The sequence below is a fragment of the Ischnura elegans genome, chromosome X (assembly GCF_921293095.1).
Source record: "Ischnura elegans chromosome X, ioIscEleg1.1, whole genome shotgun sequence".
Taxonomy (NCBI): domain Eukaryota; kingdom Metazoa; phylum Arthropoda; class Insecta; order Odonata; family Coenagrionidae; genus Ischnura; species Ischnura elegans.
Window position 1 is genome coordinate 19592758 of NC_060259.1, and position 20588 is coordinate 19613345.

Here is a 20588-nt window from a genome sequence, read left to right on the forward strand (position 1 = left end):
AAGTTTGCGCTCTCCCAAGTTAATTAGTTGTGTACTCATCTTCGTCCGCACTGGTCATATGAGTTATCCAAGTGTTGACATTAAACCAGCTTTCTGCCTTTTAATGACATCTTACATGCTAGTTCACCACTGAAATGTGATCAATCCTTTGCAATATATGTCCACAACATCAGGATGATTGGAAAATCAGAAATGCAAATGAACAGCCAATTTGATTATAATTGAGTAAATATTTGCAGATAATCGCAGCAAGTGAATATTTGCTGGTAAAGGAAGCAGGATGTCTATATCTTAAATGGTGTGAATTGCTGCACATAAATTTTTCCAGCTTACCTCAGCTCCCACTTCTGAGGGTGAAAAGCACTCCTTGGATCAACAGAAAAAAATGAGATAGTACACAGACCAGTTTTGGCTTACCTGAACAAATACTCAGTTACCACACATTTGTGGCTCACATGCACTTGCTTATCCTGAAGATGAGTGAACCACATGCACTCGGAAATGCTATAGCCTAATTACTCGTTGACTCCATTGAAAAATCTAAGCATGCAGGTATTGCAAAAGTAAACTAACTCCCAATATGATGAGGAAAACAAAGTATACTCCACTAATTAATTACTAGAATCGACTTGAATATGAACATGGACAAGATCGACTCTTATCGAATCGTTGAACATAAAGAGGAAAAAGAATGTGGCTATTCCAGCACAAAAATAGCAAAAAAAAAACCTTCATAATCTACAATTGTCAGATTATGAAGAAGATGGATCTAAACAGATAAACCTAAGAGAGCAGTTATTTCACAATAATGCAATCTATACAGTGCAAAAAAGATATATTTTGTCATCCTTCATTTACAAGCAATGTACAGTTTCCCTTATTGGAAGATTCCTATGGACCAAAAAGGAGAGAGGGTATTTTTCTTAGATTAAGTGCATTTAAGCATTCTCCCAGTTACTCCAACCACAACTGAACTAAAATAGACTGTGGCTCAGCATTATAGCAACCTACTAACACAAAGTTGCATTTAATTGAACCATGTTCAATACTTCATAATGTAAATAATAATTAATGTGGCACACATCTAGATATATAAATGCCTGAATTAACTCCACCAATTGAGTTGTCTCACAGAAGCAGTCAAGATTTTAGTTCACTGTGCCATTTCTTCTCTTTGATGATGACTTGAATCTAAATGGCCCATTAAAAACCCATGGACATGAATAGCTAAAAACTATGACTGTATTGAGGGGAAAACTACTATTTCCCAAAATTAGTCCATTTCCAAAAAGCTTTTCCTGGAAAATATTTACAATGGCACGCCTTTAAAGACCATTGTTATATAACATGATGACCCCTGCCACTATGGCATCCATATCAAAAATCTGAGATATGAACTGTGCTAACATACAACTTCCTTCCCACAAGTATCCATCAGGGTTAAAAAATTCAAAATTACATAACTGCATGCTAATAGCACTTCAACCAGCACCTTAGGTAAACAAGTCATCAGCATGCTATTTCTGAGAAAGTTGGCGTTATCTGTCAAATTTGGTTAAATTTAACAGTCATCAAGAGATTTTCCAAACCTGAGGACAGGCAGTTTACATATCTGTCACGATCAAAATGTGTCTACGTGGTGAAACATACATCACAACTTTACGAGGAAAACCTTTATACTCTCACCATATTAACTTTCAGGATCCTTACAACACAAAATCCTGAGAGTAAAAAATACTCTCACAGTAGGCAACCAGAGCAGGTTATGAAATCAACATTTAAAGGAAGTGATCATTGATTAAAATGTATGTTACATCCATGCAGGATGTTATACTTCACATATCTCGTAGCTTGTGTCATCCAAAAGAAGTGCCACACTGGCAGTCAGCAGATGTCATGGCAGCCATTAATAAACCCAATAATTAGTTATATAGCACCACGTTCTAATTGTGCTTGAGCAAATGTCATTCTCAAGATATTTGGAGCTTTTAATTCTCTACATCAAGAATTACGTTATTTTATGATGTCAGCAAGGCCACTGAAAACTTTCCAAGATGTCGTGTCTTTAGTTCAAGAAATATAACATGACCTTGACCTTGCAACATAACTGTATCACCTTCACCAAATTCAATGGCACTCACCACAACTTTGGTTGAAATTTGGCTTTGATAGAATATGATATATTCTTCTTCCTTCATCACAGTCTACAAGTGATGAAATCTAAATTTAGGAGTCCCACGAAATAATTGCTACTTAAGTGAAAATAGACAACATAGCAAGCAGACATTTGTTGATCCTTAGCTGTGAAAAACCCATGTTATAGTCAAGCAAAGAATTTTTTTATTTTAAAGCTGATAAATGTGAAATTTTGTTAAAACTCAATTTTTATCATCGTGACAGGTCGAATTCAGGCCAGGTAATACACGACTTCTTCTCCTTTAGCAATAACCTGTGGACCAAGTATTGACATGACTGACTTTTATATAACTTCTTTTAATAATTTATATTCATAATTATCTCTTTGCAAAAATCATGTATATCATACTACACATCATATTTAAGCAATATGCCTTTAATCACTTGCATTAACAACCAAAAATTAGAAAATTTTCCATTTACATGTTTTGGGAACATCAGATACTTTTATGACATCATAATCTGGTTTTCTCTTATTGTGTCCACTTGGACCATGTCTGAAACAAGAGAGAAAAAATTATTAGAGCAGTTTCTATTTAAATTGGAAACTTAAATTGATAAGTAAGGATTGATTCCACTCTGGTCAAGATACTGAAGGCCAGAGCTCCATTGTTTGCCTGAGGCACACACAAAAATTGCTCCAGCAGCAAACAATGCTATGATCTTATAATAGCACATTTTATACAATCATTCCAAAAGATCACATGGCCAATCACAACAGTAATGCAAACGAATTGTGAAATTTATAATACCGCTTTTAAATATCATTAATTACAAACACCTGTGCACCAAGAAGAGAAAAATGAGAGGCTTGGCTAGAATTAGCATTAGATGAGCTCAATGAGATAAAAAGTATGAAGCGTGTTTTTAAAGTGAGTACCGTTTTGATATAAAAACACAACAAGTAAATTTTTTTCAAAAATAATTTATTCACTTGAAAGGCCATACTTTACTCTACTTTTCTACATAATTCCCATTACTATTGAGGCATTTATCGTATCTTGGGACCAGCTTTTGTATGCCATTGTCAAAGAAGCTTGCCGTCTGATTAGACAACCACTGCTTCACGGTCGTTTCACTTCGTCATCATCGGAATGGCGCTGTCCCGCCATTAAGGGTGTGTTGCTGGTCGAGTTTTTGACTTGCGGCAACACAATCAATGCAGCAGCGTACTGTGTGACTTTACAAAAACTGTGCCCCGCTATTCAAAACAAAGGCGTGGCAAGCTGAGTGCAGGTGTCGTTTTGCTCCACGATAATGCCCGTCCACACACAGCAAATCGAACACAAGACCTTATCACTTCTTTTGGCTGGGATCAATTAAACCGCCCTCCATACAGTCCCGATCTAGCCCTGAGCGACTACCATTTGTTTATGCACTTGAAGAAGCATCTGGCGGGTCAGCGCCATTCCGATGATGACAAAGTGAAAACGACCGTGAAGCAGTGGTTGTCTAATCAGGCGGCAAGCCTCTTTGACGATGGCATACAAAAGCTGGTCCCAAGATACGATAAATGCCTCAATAGTAATGGGAATTATGTAGAAAAGTAGAGTTAAGTATGGCCTTTCAAGTGAATAAATTATTTTTGAAAAAAATTTACTTGTTGTTTTTTTATTGTCAAAACGGTACTTACTTTAAAAACACGCCTCGTACATGAGTTGGCAAGGAAAAGCAAATGCAATAAAAATAATGCAAATTTACAAGAAAATAACTCAAATATAAGAATCAAATTGACAAAAAAGGGGCATACATCCACCAATCTGCCTAATAATCAACAACAGAAGACAGAACCAAAGAGTTGAGCAATAAAAATATGTGAAGAAAAAAATGGGAGTTGATAGAAAACACAAAATAGAATTGAAGCACATGGCGAAAATGATCTCTTTTCCCTCGGAATGTCTACCATTCTACAAATTATAACATTTAATTTGTCTAACCTTTATACACCTTAATGAAAACTTTCCAATAGTCTAAGTTAAGTCAGTATACCAATGCTGAAATAAACAAAGAAATAATGCAAAATAAATTTATGCTTTAACTACTTGATAACAGCATACAATTTACACCACAGTAATTTAGTTAGAGATAAATGAAATTGAATTCAAGATGTAAAAAACTAAATATTTACAAGCACTAATAATACTCAAACAATACTTAAACTCATGCAACAAACAGTAGATATAAGCTATGAAAAATATTTTGGTGCAAAAGGAATCCTTACACAATGTTGTTCATTGGTAGAGCTATGATGAAATGCCATTCTGCACTGGGAAGGTGGAGTGATTACTGAACTTCATGGCAAACGCTCATTAATTCATCTCCAGTGCTTCAACTAAAACGTTGGCTCATATGAGTGAGAGCAGAGCTCACCCAGGATTAAGCCACAGGAGAATAAATTTCACACATTCACTTTAGCGCCCAGTTCTTCTCACTGGACCATTTTGAATCATTAGGATTCTCTTTGAGGTGTCCAAAGGCATCATGCACAATTTGAATCAAGGACCCTTCCAGCAGTAACCCAATGGGCATACCCACAGGGCTACTACTTTCCCCCACGTTATTTAAGAAGCTGACTACATCTTTTGCTTTTTATCCCACAAAGCTGTTTATTGGTTAACAGCAGTTTCATGAGCACTGCATCTTACAGTTAAATACAGGTGTACCGGGTCACTGTTTTGTCTCTGACCTCCAACCGGACACAAACAGTAGTGCTCGTGTAATTTTCATCAACCAATTAACAGCTATGCCAGGGGAAACCAATGAGGAGGGGTAAGCATTGGAGCCCTATAAAAGCCTTCACCATTACATCGTTTTAGAAGCACCTTTTCATGGAATAATGGCTCACACAAATGGAATTGGACCACAAATGAAAAAACGACTTCGTTTTCTTCCACTAATTTATTTTGACGGTACGACATGTTTCGACCTTGAGCGGTCATTTATGAGTACAAAATTTTGTCAAAAGTCGGGTCCCCCTCCAACCTTCTCAAGTCCCTTCCTGGTATAAATTTACCCGACTTTTGACAAAATTTTGTACTCTTAAATGACCGCTCAAGGTCTAAACATGTCATACCGTCAAAATAAATTAGTGGAAGAAAACGAAGTCATTTTTTCATTTGTGAACTTCAACTTCCACAAAGTTGAGCCTGACACCATTGAACGGAATTGGACCAAATTCCAAATTACGGAGATACAATTAAAAAAATAATGACACAAAATTACTTAATTACATGAATGCTAGCATGCCTAACATTTAAAAAAATTCAGAATCAATGAAAAGTTGCTTATAAATCGAAAGTCAATGATAACTTCACCAAAAAGAATGTTATTCTTCTGTTTTAAATAGACCAAAAGTGAATAAGGATTTATTGTACCCAATCAACATATATAGTAGACTCTCATTAATACAAACAGCTCTATAACAAAGTTGTTGTTACTACGACGTAAATCGTTGGTTTCGACGCAAAGGCCCATCCAATTTACAATAAAAGAAGCATTGATACAAAATTTTTGTTATTACAACATTACAAACCTGGTCCCGGCGGTTACAAAATGAACTTTATTAAGTTCCACAAATAAGCAACAGCATTTAGGTGGATATAAACTCCGCTACATTATAATCATTGCACTATGTTTTAGTTCTCCTTGTGTACTGTGCCCAAGTGCATCAATTATGGTTATTTCTTCAGTACAAGGTGCTTCAGTAAGTACGCAACATCATATAATAAGCTTCATTCCTGTGGAATCATGGTGACCCACTCATTACCGCTCATAAATTGGACATATCGTTAGTCGTCTTCCTACCAATATTCGATTTATGAACTTTCAGAGAAGCGAGCATTTGAAAAATTCAAGTGTGCCCGAAATTACAAATTTGGCACCTTTCGAGTTGACCAATGTGACGTGGTATGATGTACAGGAACTCTCACTTTGGGCATAATATGAACAAAGTACCAATTAATCCATTATAAAGTCGGGAACTGTTCAGTGTTTCGCCTGTCCTTCCTTCCCCCTGACAGCGGTTTTTTCGGCTCCGGCTGCATCACACGTCCAGCTAGATCAGTTCATCATAATGATGACTTAATACACAATTGTGATGCAGTGTTGCATTCTGCAAGATAACCTCACTCCTCGATGCATTGTATAAGTTTATCAACTAACGAGCCAGGTCTCAAGGAATGCATCTATACTGAATGTATAATGTTTACATGTACTTAAATTAATTTGCAAACATTTCAATATCACCTAATTATGAGAATGATACTCATATCACTTGCATTGCGACTTTAAACCTGTATCTGAATTATTATTATTATAACTAAATAATAGTGTATTTCTGAAATGTTTGCATCCACTATTCCCTCAAAATAAACTATCTCATACAGAGTCATTTGAACTTTGAAATTTCCAAATATGCACTCCAGGCACTTCCAAATGTGTATTCACTGCATTCCATCAATACTCAGCCTAAAGGTAATAGTGCAGCAGGGACAGCCTCTTTTCCTGGGCCGACTCACCGTTCAAGGATTTTTGTTAAGACAAAGCATCAGAAAGCATTTGAACCTCATGATCAATTCGATGCATTGAAATTCAACCATAGCAGTACTTTGTTATTCAACGCCAACGTCCCATTAATTGTCCTCACTATGGCATGCATTGCACCCCATACTGACTTTCACGTCTTCCACTACACACATTCCCAAATCCATAATACTAGTAGCCCCCGGACTCTCTCCATCAGACTTTCACAATCACAAAATGTCTTTTTTCTCTTCCTTCACTTCCCATTCAACATTTTATAGATCCTGCACCACCATCATTCCCCAAACACTTCATAAAGCATTACATATAAATTACAATCCATCCAGCTCTGAGGAGCTTTGGAATGCCCAAGCCTTTCCACTGAGCGAAGGTTATAATAAAAGAAAAATGATCTTCATGAATAAAACGCAAAAAAGTCATCAATAAAATTTTCAAGAATATAAGAAAAAAATTCTAAGTTGACTTCTTACTTCGCTAACTCCTAAATAGAAATGCTAACTTTATTGGTAAATCAGTGATAGTAAACTATTCAAGAAATCAGTTTAAAAGATGTATAAAAAATAAAAAATTTTAAGCTGTAAAATAAAAAATACAAGGTTCCTTATCTAGTTCCTAGCAAGTACAAGAATCTAGATTAACACTAGAACCGCTGAACTTTCCAACCCCACCAAAATCGCGGCATGGGACTTTTTTGTCCCATTGACTAAATACGTTGATCCTGTCATGTTTAAGTATAATTGACGGTTTTTTTGTGGTTTGTGTGAACAAAACACGTGTTTAGGTAATGTTTAAAACGTTTTATTAAGTATAACTAGGAATACAGTAAACTTATTTTGACAGCAAAAGTGTGTTGGTTGCAAGCTCAGACCTGCGGATGCGCCGGGCAGAGGTGACACGGCCGGCGCTACATGAGTAGGCGGCCGGCGCAGTGCAAAGATTATTCCCTTCTGCGCTTCTAACTGGCAGAATAACGGTATCTGTACATCGATCCCCTTCGTAATAAACTGTTATTATGCTAAATACAAAATAAGTGTACAAAAAAACTGAAATTGTATGTTTTCCCCAAATGGGACAAAAAAGTCCCATCCCGCGGTTCTAGGTAAATCGTCGTTTTTCTCGCGAACCAAACATTGTACAATATTTTCGATATAACCATTCGAAAGAGCATAAAAAATGAGTGAATGTCAGTAAATTTCAAAGGGATCAAACCACTAGTGCATGAATGGCAAACATTTGCAAAGGGCGATGGGACAAAAAAGTCCCGTCCGTAGTTCTAGTGTTAAGAAAGTAAATTGCTTTTCATGACTCCACCTACACTTAAAATGTGTTAAATAAGTGATTATGTTGCTTATGTTGATTGGAGCTCTTCCTAAAGGTTTGCTGAGACATGATTTCCATCCCTTCCTGTGATAGGAAAACAAAACTTAACTCCTAAGGTATTGATTGAATGAAGGCAGCAGCCAGATGAAAACTTTAAAGTTACAGACATTGTAAATGAGATGTGTCTTGTGGCTGCACATGGAGGAGAGAGTTTGACAACTTGAATAGACTGCATTACCTCCACTTTTCAAGCCCACTGGCAAAGCAAGGTTATATCTGGTTTCCCTTTCCCAACACCAAAGACAATAAAATATAATGCCAAACACACCAATAGATGCTGAAATGGAAGAGGTGAACAAAAACCCCTCACAGAAGCTTTGGAAAGGCATGAAAACTGCATTTATCCCAATCAACACCTAACATGTATCCACCCCACAGACCCCAATGCAGTTAATATCTTACAAACGCATAATAGAGCCTGCTGATATGCAAAATTGAAGTGATATTATTAATGAACACTGTAATATAGAAGTATTGCCAAAGTATTATGATTGTACCCCTGGAAAATACTATTGACCGCAAGAAGGACGATCTTCCAACACAAATACTAGTACCTCCACACTATCGTGTGACCAAGGAGGTTAAAAGCAAATGAGGGGAATATTACCATTAGAGCAGCTGTGAAGCAGCAACAGGGGTGCAGGGGAAGGATTTGGCCCCACACATTCCACCCAAACAATTGCCTCATCCTCTGAGAGGCCATGCTTCTTAAACTTATTCACACATGTACTTGTTGCTCTGTCAGTCACTAGAAGAGATCTCCGTGATAAAGATGAATCCCTATGAATGCAGCAGACTTTGAACTGTCATGCTTGCACCAGATGTTGGTACAGGGTGTAATCATGGTGGAACCTGTGTGAAATTCTTCCCCTGTGCCTTCACTCCTGCTTTACAACTATTATTAAGCTAATATTCCCTCCAATTTTCTTTTCACCTCCTAGGTCACGATAGTGTGGACGTACCACACAGGCAGGCTGGTGACCGTAATGATCACTCAATGCCAACACCAAAACTACATGCCAGCTAAGGTGGCAGATTTAGGCTTCCAGAATCGCAAGATATGACACCTCCATTTCGTATTAACCTCAATTGGGTGCCATAAAATTCCTAACCCTTTCGGGCAAACATAACAACCATTCAAGGCAAAGCAATGCCCTTCCTTGATAATCCTGCAGATGATCTCCATCTCCTGGCTCTGAGTTTGAACACCATCCAAACTCAAACGTAATAAAATGGGTTGGAAACATTTCATTAATCCTAGCATAATTTAAAATTGATAAGGATAAGTGTAATGTAGTAACATAAATTTCCTCATTTACCATCATCAAGCCTAGCCGACATCTTCACGTACTTTCCCTGGGAAATTTTGAAAGTGAAACACCATGTTTTAACCCAGAAATATTCTCTCATCTTGCTATGTGAATCATTATTGAAGAAAGAGTATATATGTACTAAATGAGGTGATACTCTCTTTCAACGATATGAGAGACAGTATCTAGTATGAACATGCAGATTAGTTTAAACCCACCAAATGTATCCTCCTGGACAAAGATGGAGAGTCAATCTCTAGATATATAAAGGCAAGTAAGTTAACTCAGTAAATAATCAGTCATGGACAAAAAGCATCTGCACTCAGAGGTGGAATTGGTCTATTTGGCCACATGCACTCCGCCAAAAAAATTGCCTCATCCATTGATAGGCCTTGCCTATTCAACTTATGTACATTTGCACTAGATGTTCTGCAGTAAATCTATAGGTAAAATAAGACATACATAGAAACCTGTGAAAACACAGTGATTTAGAGACAGGAGATCACCAACAATTATTCTTCCCACAGAGCAAAGGAAAGGGCTCTTACTCACACAAGTAAAAGTGGAAATCACATTGGTCTAAAGAGCACCAATCATTCAACAACAAACATGGTAACTTTTACTTCAGTGGCTGCAATACTTCGATGTAGACCCCATGGGAAACACTATATTTTATCATGAGGAGTTGCAGCTGCTTCACTCTTTTATTTGCTTAGAAATAATGTTAGTGTTATAGATTCGCAAGCATAAAATTGGGAATATGGCAGAAACTCATTTGGGAAAAGTGGAAATGGCTCTCTCAGCCATTCAACCAAGTAATTATCAATGCCACACATTCACCATGCGCTTCACTGATGGGCACATGATGCATACTCCTGGGGTGAAAGCCTATCCGGAGACAAATTGAGACAAAGAAAAATCCAAAATATTTTAACAGGGACCAAAGGCATAGGATTGGTTGTCTTCCCGAGTTGAAAGAAAGACAATCTCTGAAGCAAACCCCCACCTCCTTCCATCTTAGACCAAACCCACTATATTCATTGTAAATACTCAATAAATGCGAAAGAACAGAAACTCCAAACAAGCTTTTTTAAAGTCCAGAAGTTAACATGACACGATCACTCCCTACCATTTGGTGTACTTCGTGTTGCATTTTTACTGCTATTCATTTATACTAATGTTTAGCAGCAGCTTAAATTTGAACAATATTCATAAAAATTTTCCATCTTTGAATTTCTCTGAAACCCTAAATTCAAACTCTCACTTCATCTCTTATTCTGCACAGGCAGAACTAAACACTATAGAACATAATTGTTTTGTATTCTATTTAATACAAACCCTAATAATTTTAATGACCCGTAATTAATATTTTTACTGCAACAAAATGGTAGACACTTGTTTGTAATATTTTTTTCCATTCAAGCAGTGAAAAGTTTATAAACACTCCACACATCCTGAAATTTTCAAGATAAGAGCATAATTATCAAACGTGGCAGGAAATTCACATTGATCCAGAGGTGCAATGTGTTGTCCCTTCAGCAGCAATTGCAGATTTAGGAAAGAAATTATTTTTCAGGTTATATGTTTTGCCACTGAAAATGCAGCAATGTAATTTGAAGAAGAAATTTGTCTCCGAAGAAACACTGCTTCCTGTTCTATTCATCTAAAAATACTGCTTCATGTCCTCCTTGTTTTTCACTCTAAATTCTGAAGAAATCTCATAAAAATTGCCTGATTTATATTTTTTAAACCACATGATTTAAATCCTAATTAAAACCATTCCCAAAATCAAAGTGATTTCAATCAATACTGGATACAAGTACATCCATAATCTTTTTACAACAGTTCAGCAAATGAATAAATTCAACAATGAAATAATTCAACTACAATAATCTTTTTCAAAAGAACAAAAATCATCTTGAGAAGTGCATTAATTTCAATATGGTATCAGGGAAAGTAATTTTTTTCCCAGATGCCAGGCTCCACCGCTAATTAATATACAATGCCTTATATGAAACTAACTTTTGCGTTAACCCAACCAATTGGTATTATGACATGAGAAGAGTTATTTTGGCCCTGCTGCATTAGTTTTATGTATAGAGACTACCATGAATTATCTTTACAGGAATAAAAGGGCATTCGCATCCAAATTTAACATGAAATACAAATATGCTAAGTAATCTTTGTCTGAGGAGTTTTCCTTTTTTGTGATTGCTTTGTCACTGAATACACACAATACAAAGGTATTGAAAATCATTTCTTTAATATAACCAGGGATGGTAATTCACATAGCATTAGTTGATTAAATGAGAATGGCCACATGATACGTAGATACAACCTTCTAAGCTTAAGCAATAAAAATGGCCAGAAAAGAGGATTCCTAAGGGAGTCTATTTCCATAAGCATTGAGGGACAGTCCCAGGTCAAACCACAGGAGTTATAGGACTTGGATTTACATAAAAGCAGCAAGAAAAACTGATGCAAGGAGTACTCAATAAGCAACTTTTTTTATTTTATAATAACAATACTCCCAAATCAATACAGGTAATTGTCCTTTCAGAAGGACGAAAAACAAAAATTACATGTGTTGGAAACCTTTTTGCCGATGATTTTTCATTTTCAACAGCAGTAAATATGAGTCATGATAAGGTTATCCCTATCATATTTCAATAACAAAAAAATTAGTTTTTTTTCTACCTAATTGAATTTATTTCGAGCGAACGACAGCCACTATCTGCTCTGGCACTCAAATGTATGTACAGCCATATCATGGCATTTGACTGACACCCTATAAGTCTTCATGTAATAGATGAGCTGTACTTTTTTCAGTTTACGTCATCATTTCCTACCAAAGATGGCCCTTCTCAGCCTGAGGTCCACCATCCTTGTCAATCATCAGGCGATACCGCTGGTGTGCCTGGAGAGGGACAGGAGTGTGGTGCCCCTGTAGAGGGACACCAGTGTCAAAGGTCACCTAATCAAATGAAGGAAATCAACCAAGTTCAAACACTACTTCTCTGATAAGGTCCAAGAAGAATATAAGCACTCCCCATACTTAAAGCATGTATGGAGAAATTTACATAATGTACAAAATATTCCAAACTATGTATCACAATATGGTTGTTGTATACTCACAGCTAAATACCTTTCATGGGAATATTTTATTTTTCACAAGATTAGCTAGTAAAACTACAACTATCAAATAGGTTGAATTAACTCAGTTTCAAGGTTCTACCTAACTTGTAAATATAGCCATTGGCAACAGTGACTTATCATGAAAATATTTGTTGCAAGAGTGCATTCCTAATTTCCTTAGTAAAATAATAAGAACTATTTAATTAAGTATCCTAAAATCAATGTGCCACACTAACATCAAATTTATACAAAATGTCAGACATGGTACAGAGTTCCACAATGTCGCCTGAAGTTTCATGAGATGCATAACCAATATATGTCGAGGGGGAACTAGTGCAATGCAGTTATCTACAGATGAAATCATGCCCATTGCCTCAAGGGATACATCAATGGTCCAGGAGAAGGTGGAGGGGCCTTTCACCAGAACAACATTCAAATGTAATGTTATCATACACAAATTATTGAGTAGGCATGCACAAAACCTCTACGGGGAAAAGAATTCATCCAAGTACTCACTGGTCTTTTATCATTGACTTCCTGCATTCCGCCCCTTGAGCCAGTCTCCCATTCAGACTGCTCTCCGACCCCATCAACCTTCATGACCAGCTCAGCAACAGACGTAGGTGGTGTGGTGGGGACACCAACATCAGTCACGTTGCCCGGGCCTCCAAGGGCTGAGGCTAGAACAGCCGAAACTCCTCCATGCATAGGCGAGACATTGGCTCCAGAGCCATTAGGGAACTGAGGGGGTCGGCCGTCACCCAAGTGATGGTGAGGGTGATGGTGGGGTGGATGGTGCATACCCTGAGAAAAGAAATATGTACATGTAATTCTCCCCATTCTATTAAATCTTCTAGGTAAAAACCAACTAACAAACTGGGTGGTATCCTGCACACACCTGGTACGCCCCATCCACGGGACTGTCATTCATATTCGTCTCATCTCTGGGGGGAGGTCGTCCATATGGGTGGGGAGGCATGGTGCCACCAAACAGCTGGTGGTGCTGCCTCTGCCATGGGATGGAAGCTTCAGCTTGCATCCACCCGCCACCGCCACCAGCCATGAGGTCTTGTTCCGCCATGCTGCCCCCACTCACATAGTTGTTCTTCCAGCACGCTCTCTCGGTCCCAATTGGCATGGGCCTTGACCTCCTGTCTTCCATGCCCACCGACGGCGATCCACTCTTCCCCACGTTCACATGCTGGCCAACATCAGATCCAGGAGAGCGAGAGCCACTGGGTGGAGCAGGAGATGCATGTGGGTGGTGCACAGCATGCAAATGCATCCCAGGATTATGCATTTGATGCACACTATTCCCATTCTCCACATTCCCAATGGAGTCTGGAGTTCCACCTGGGTGATGGTGAGATGCCAGCCCAGCAAGGGTAGCAAAGTGTGAGCCCACGGCACCAGGGAATGCACCGGGAGTCACCTGATCCCCTTGCCCTCGATGGTGTGCCTGTGGATGGAAGGGATGGTGGGGGGCCGTAGTCATATATGGCCAACGGGCTGCTGCCGGGTGATTAGGATTGTGGTGACTGCTGTCACCACTGCCAGGGTGACTGCCAGGAGAAGTGCGAGGGTAATTTCCAGTGGGACCTCCCACCTGAGAATGGGGCTTTCCAACTGAGGATGGGTTTTGTTGAATAATAGGAAATGGCACAACACCACCATTAGCCAATAGCGTTGCTAGTCCAGGCCCGGAACCTTGTCGAACAGGTGGAGGGGTACCATGATATGCAGCGGGTGTAGCATTGAAGGCTATCTGCTGCCTTTGACCACTAAGAGGTGATATGGAGAAGTCTGGTGCTCTAGGGTTTAACCTAGAATGAATACTCGCATTTGTAGTCACAACACTGCTTCCCGAAACTGAGTTTCCTTGCTGAAAATGGGTCATGGTTTGCTGCCCTGGATTTTGGAAGGAGGGCATATTGGACATAGGTTCTCCACCAGTCAGCTGCTGTGAAATGTTAGCATTTCCATTGCGCTGCCTCACCAGCTTCAGGAGGCTATTCTCCGTGCCAAAGTTGGAGCTAGACGGAGGAAATGGTGATCCACCAGCATCAAGAGGGCCATGATGCCCATGTAGATGCATCAAGGCTCCCCGTGGCAGTACATCCCTCTCTGCAAATACACCAGGCCTAAAGTTGGAGCTCTCCACTGTGGGTGAAGGCCTGGTTTGGGGCCTAGGCTGTCTCCCACATAGAGAACCTGGAGACTCTAAACTTGTGGGCCTCACTGTGGTGGGAGCTCCATGACCAACAGGTCGTTGCCTCATCGTAGCACCTTGCATTGATGCTGATGAATCAGCAAGCTCCACAAGGTCTGGTACTGAAGAATACGCTGAATTCAAGGCATCTGAGGTTGGGACGGATGTAGTCCGAGGGGCAACCGAATTTTCATGGGGGGAATTGGCTGAATTGGAAACAGGAGATCGAGCCGCCATTCCACGATATCCAGGAGCTTTTGAGACATCCACCTGTGGTGGCCCACTATCGAGAAACTTTGTAGCACTAGTGGTGGTCGGTGGAGAAGATCCAGACGCTGCTGCTCCAGCAAAATTCATTTTCGACTGACTTTCATTACCCTGACCCCACATGGTCTGCTGGGTAACCTGTAAGACAGTTTATGATAATTAGATAAGGGTAACATGATAGTGCATTAGCTTACTTAGGCTTTTTTAATCAACACAAATTTCTTGTCTTAAGGCCTAGTATCAAAATAAAGTAACCTACAAGAGTTCATATACTTTTCCCAGAAGGGTTTTCCACCACTTCTAATTCAATGGTTTCTTTTGGTTTTGTAAGAATGAATGGATGATAATGTGGGCACAAAGTGAATATATTTCTATACAGCTTGTCATACTCTGCCAGACTTGATTATACAATCTCTCTTGTTTTACTTCCTCACATGTAACATTTGAATGTATGAACAATTAATAGAGCCATTGAATACAGAAAATCAGTTACGTTTCATTTGCTCTGGGTTTAATTGCATCAAAGAATTTAGAGGATGGTAGCAAATGGAAACACACTCCTCATTCTTTCGACCTATACTTGTTGTACTAACAACTGCAACTGGCACCACTTAAGCATACTTTACAGGCACATTTTGCATAAAACTCCAATGCTGACCCAAAGATGCCGGCAAAAATGTTTTCATTAGACATGAAACAAAAGGTGGAAACTCATAAATCATGTGAGCAATTAAGTAATTATATCGATATAATTAATCAACCTAATTATACCAATATTTGATTGAATCATATTTCATATTTACAGTGTGCTATCACTGAACTAACAGCCTCTATCAGTCAGTAATTACCATGCTTTGCATTTATAATTGTTTAATTCTGATGTGAGTGGAAGAAATCACTCACACCTATTCCACTCTAACATCCACAAAATCAATAACAATAGTTTCCTAACATCCAAATGCATGGCTACATCTAACATCATATTAAAATCATAGTTATACTGGTAGGTAATTTGGTTATTGATTCATTATAATTAAAAATATTAAATTATTTTCAATAGCCTAATGAGGTACATCATGTTTCCACCAATTCATAAAATTTGACTCAAAAAGATTTTGATCAAAGAGGAAGGATAATTTACTAGAAGAAATATAGCCACTGAATACTCAAATTTTAAAGAATTAACATCCATACATATCCATCAACACAATAAAAACCAATTACCTCCCCGAAGACAACAAAGAAATATGATCCAATTCTTCAATTACCTTTCCGAATAAATTGTTGAACAGAGAATATTCCTTTGGTGTTGTTATGTTGGGCGAAGACAAGGGTGGTTGTTGCTCTCTCCTACGGCCAGTATTATTTCCCCGACTGAGCTCGAGGTTGACAGGTGATGAAGGGGGCACAACTTGGCACTGTGTTGATGACACACATGTGACAGGGAATGGAGCACTGGAAGCATTTCCGCGATACCGTCCACCCACAGCACCTGGCCGAGTGGGCACCCCCTGGGTCAGACAAATGACAACAGGAGGAGACGTGGCACACTTTGGTGATTGTATGTTTGATGGTGCAGGTGGTAGCACAGGCACTGTGGCACCCATGGGGGGCTGCAGCAAGGGCTGCCTCTGCCGTGGAGACTGTGGCCTTGCCACTCTCTGACTCCCTTGGACTGATGGAGCACGAGGACCACCTTGTGCTGAAACTGGAATGGACGCCTGCCCACTCCCAGAAACATTGCCAGGCACTCCTCCAGCAGTCGTCTCCGTCAGCTTTGCCGCAAAGGTTTGCGTGGTGGTGGTAGTAACAATCTTGGTAGCCCTACCCGCAGTTGTTATGGCCGTTGTATAAGACATGGTACTCTTCGTGCCACCTAGCACAGCTGCTGCAGCTGCTGCCCTTTTTTCTGCAGTTTAAGAGAAGTTAAACATATTTCAGTATCATCTTTCTAAGCCTTGATAATCAAACATATTAAAAAATACTTCTAAGACATGAATCAAAAATCTCTCAAACACAGAGACATTAACACCTTAAACACTTTCTGCATAGTGTCTCTTTCATTCACCTAAGCCCTCATGACTGGGCTTTTAATGTGATGCTTGAGACAATCAAGTATGTTAAATATTACTGCATTTTTATGAAATGTTACAATATATTACAAAGATACAACAAGATAACACTAAAAGGACCAGACTTGTCACGTTGGCATTTTCAAATTTTTTTCAGCGATTTCTTCACTTCCAAAAATCCACCAATAATATTTTATGACTTTAAACGGTTCCAATTTTTTAATAATCCGAAGTTTTGGCTATGCTAAGATTATTACTTTTTAAGTTGTAATGGATTGACCTTTAAGGACCAAATGCACCAATTTGGCTCAAGCCAGCCTTACCATCCGCTTCTAGATTTATTTTCTCCATTATTTATACAAATAATTAAATTATTATGCCTATGTAACAATAAATAAATACCATTGCCATTTTTTATTTTTCAGTAACTCATTGTAAGTTAGATAATTGAAAGTTAAGTGATTTGAGGCCCGAAATAGCTTTGCAGAAATAATTCTGAGTCTCAGGAATTGCGCTCATTTCCCTATAAGAGATAAGAAACGATAATGACAAGACATAAGAAATGGTCTCCTTCATTAGAATCAGGATGGTTATAATGACCCTGCTTTAACAAAAGAGGCTCCTCACCATCTGACAGCCAAGTACCTAGACTGCTGTATCACTTAAAGCCCATCAAGAAGAACCTGATCTCACTCCTCATGACAAAATAAACTTAACATTGGAACAACCACCTCGTTCACAGTTGATTTCCTTACATCATCGCATCAAAATATAAAATTCACATTTTGAACCCAAAGTCTATATCGATATTCCCTTTGCAGCTGATAAATAACTAAGTGACTGAATTATTCATGATTCATGGCTGAATCTTGGTGATTTCCATTCCCTAAAGACTTGAGTTGGAAAATTAATCTACAGACAATGTGTGCTCATATCAATTTTGATCACAAAAAATTATTTGTTACACCTTTACCAAGGCAAGTTTGCCCTTTCACAATGATTTGCATTAGGTTGTTTAAAAACTATACTGCATGTAACTAGTTGATGCAATTATAAAAACTCATCAAGAACTAAATTATGTAAAAGCTCATAGCTTTTTCAAGCTGCATTTGCTTTAGAAGCTGGATTATTTTAATTAGGAATATTGGCTGAGAGTAGATTTTGATTCTAAATAGTGAATAAATTCCTCTTGATGGCAGAAATAACAGTAACCCAAAGAAAGAGAGAATGTCTATGACAGAATTACATTAATTTAGCTGTCACAACAGAAAGGGAGAATGGCAACTACAGATAGGTTTCAGATTGCCTCTTTAATAAGGTTCATCATTGCCAAGAAACTTTGAAGCAAGTATGCACGTATAGTTGGCAAAGAGAATTAGGAGATTCCTCCAGTAATTAATTACTACATATTTAAATTACGCTTGGCTCATTACATAGCCCTATTGGCTGTAAGGACCATGAGAATAAAATCCCAGAATCAAAAAATAATGCTTCAACACCAAAGTTCCAGTTAGTACTATCGACTGGATGTTTGGGCAGTATCAGTGAATGGGGGTAGGGTGTAGCAAAATTAAAATCATCATATTTTCAGCAACAAATTATCTAGGAGATTATATACACTGTAAAAATATTATATTCACTGACATACCTATGTTACTGGGGGAAATAAAAAACTTTAAAATAGGACTTTTATCTTTCTAATATGTCTGAACCGTTACACTCAGGAATATGATTTTTTATGCATAATTATTGTAGACCCATTGCATTTAAAATATTTATACAATACACAGTGTGCACATCTCACATGAAACTCATCAAAATAAACCAAAAGTCAAATAAACCAAGTTTCAAAAAAGTGGAATAAATACACAATGAGCCAAAATGATGTGTCTAATCCTTTAAGATAGTCAAAAACCTGGTCCTTCTAGTGCTAAATGAAATATGCAGAGCATAACAACACTGCAACCCATCCAGAAAATGAGTAAATTGAGAAAAAACAGCAATCAAACGTGCTTCAGAAGCCTTGAACCCTTAGACTGAGCCGTGCCCAGGTTCTATGTGCATGGAGACATTGGGCTGCCTGATCACTGCTCAAGCATTGCGCATTAAGTGTTAAAATGAAAAGAAGCCAATATGGTCATTGGGACAGATTTTACTTGAGCAAAATTATTATTCATAATGAATTTTTACTGACCAGTGAATAATGGGAGAGTAGGTTATTTAGAAAAAACAACTACCCTGAATGGCATACAATAATAATTAATGCAGTTACGTAAACTATGTAGCAACGATACCCAATCTGGTTTAAATTATATGGATTTGATGACAAAAATGACTGAGCAATATCGCATTTTCTTGACCACTTTGTGATATGCTTGTATAACTTCACTCAGTGCCAAAACTCAATAAAACAATACATAACTCAATTACATAAAAAAGGGGTCATTTAATGCATTATCAACAAACAGATTGGAATCAGGAGCAGATTCAGTAGACTCTCGTTTATACGAACAACTTTATTATAATTTTTTTATTATTACGGAGCAAAATCATGGTCACCCAGCTTATGGGGTGCATTAAAATTGCATAGAAATGAAATTACAAAATTGCAAACCAAGGTCGCTGCCCAAACAGTATTGAAAAAAATGTCACAAAGTTTGATGCGCACACCACAAGATCTAACATCTGCTTAACTACAATTCACAAAGCTTTGCCATCTGTCCCACGCCCTAGATTTCAAGGTCAACAATAGTAGTTTTGCAAAAGCAACTACAATAGATTGAGGGTCAAGGGTTCCAAATGGCTTAGCGATCCTTGAAGGGCTGTGAGTGTGCCCGAGGCCTGAGAGTGGCGAATTATTCAAAGGAAATCAATGTCTCACGTTTTTTTCATGTGCATTTGGAAGGACGTGAAGCTGGGCTAGAGTGATACCTTTAGGAGACTTCCTTAGAGTTAAGGATTGCACTAAATGAGAAGAATTTATCTCATTAGTTAGCCGAGAAAGAATTGAATCCTGATGACACTTAAATTTTCTCCCACAGTCACTCACACAGATAAATCTCTTCCTGCTCAGGAAATATGCATTGGAACATTTATTTCTCTAAATTGAGGGGTCTTCCCGTAAAACAAAAATTAAATATTAATAAAACGTAAATGTAAGATGTAAATTCTTGAGAAGGTAATGGGGTGATCTAACACTTTGTCCCTTAATTTGACAGCTTGTGTGTGCTAGTGAAGAGCAGCGACCACTGAGATGGGTGATAAAAGGGAGGAGGACACGGAGCAGTTGCAACCCCGTTTCCAGGGAGTTCATTTAACCACTGCTGCCGCAATAGCAGTTGACCCTTCCAAAATACTGCCTTCATTTTGCCATCTTTATCTCAGTCTCTTAAACCAATCCTGTCATTCCCTTAAGGTGTGTAGGAAAATTTCCTTCCTATGAAAAATTCCACATGACAGTTTTACACATCCTAAATC

General features: G+C 38.3%; 1 protein-coding gene across 10 annotated transcripts in view; it reads right to left on the reverse strand.

Moving 5' to 3' along the window:
* Positions 1-818: 818 nt before the first annotated feature.
* Positions 819-20588, reverse strand: part of LOC124170897 — a 122480-nt gene continuing 102710 nt past the window's right edge. For 7 of the 10 annotated variants that reach the window (XM_046549940.1, XM_046549936.1, XM_046549938.1 and 4 more), the window contains 4 exons: positions 16308-16948; positions 13462-15177; positions 13080-13367; positions 11917-12402 (listed from right to left, as the gene is read on the reverse strand). In XM_046549940.1, coding sequence (XP_046405896.1) covers positions 12274-12402; positions 13080-13367; positions 13462-15177; positions 16308-16948 — 2774 coding nt within the window. In that variant the 3' untranslated portion in view covers positions 11917-12273. Of the gene's footprint in view, positions 2694-11916; positions 12403-13079; positions 13368-13461; positions 15178-16307; positions 16949-20588 lie in introns of those variants that run through there. The other 3 variants (XM_046549937.1, XM_046549941.1, XM_046549939.1) reach the window with 3 other exon arrangements.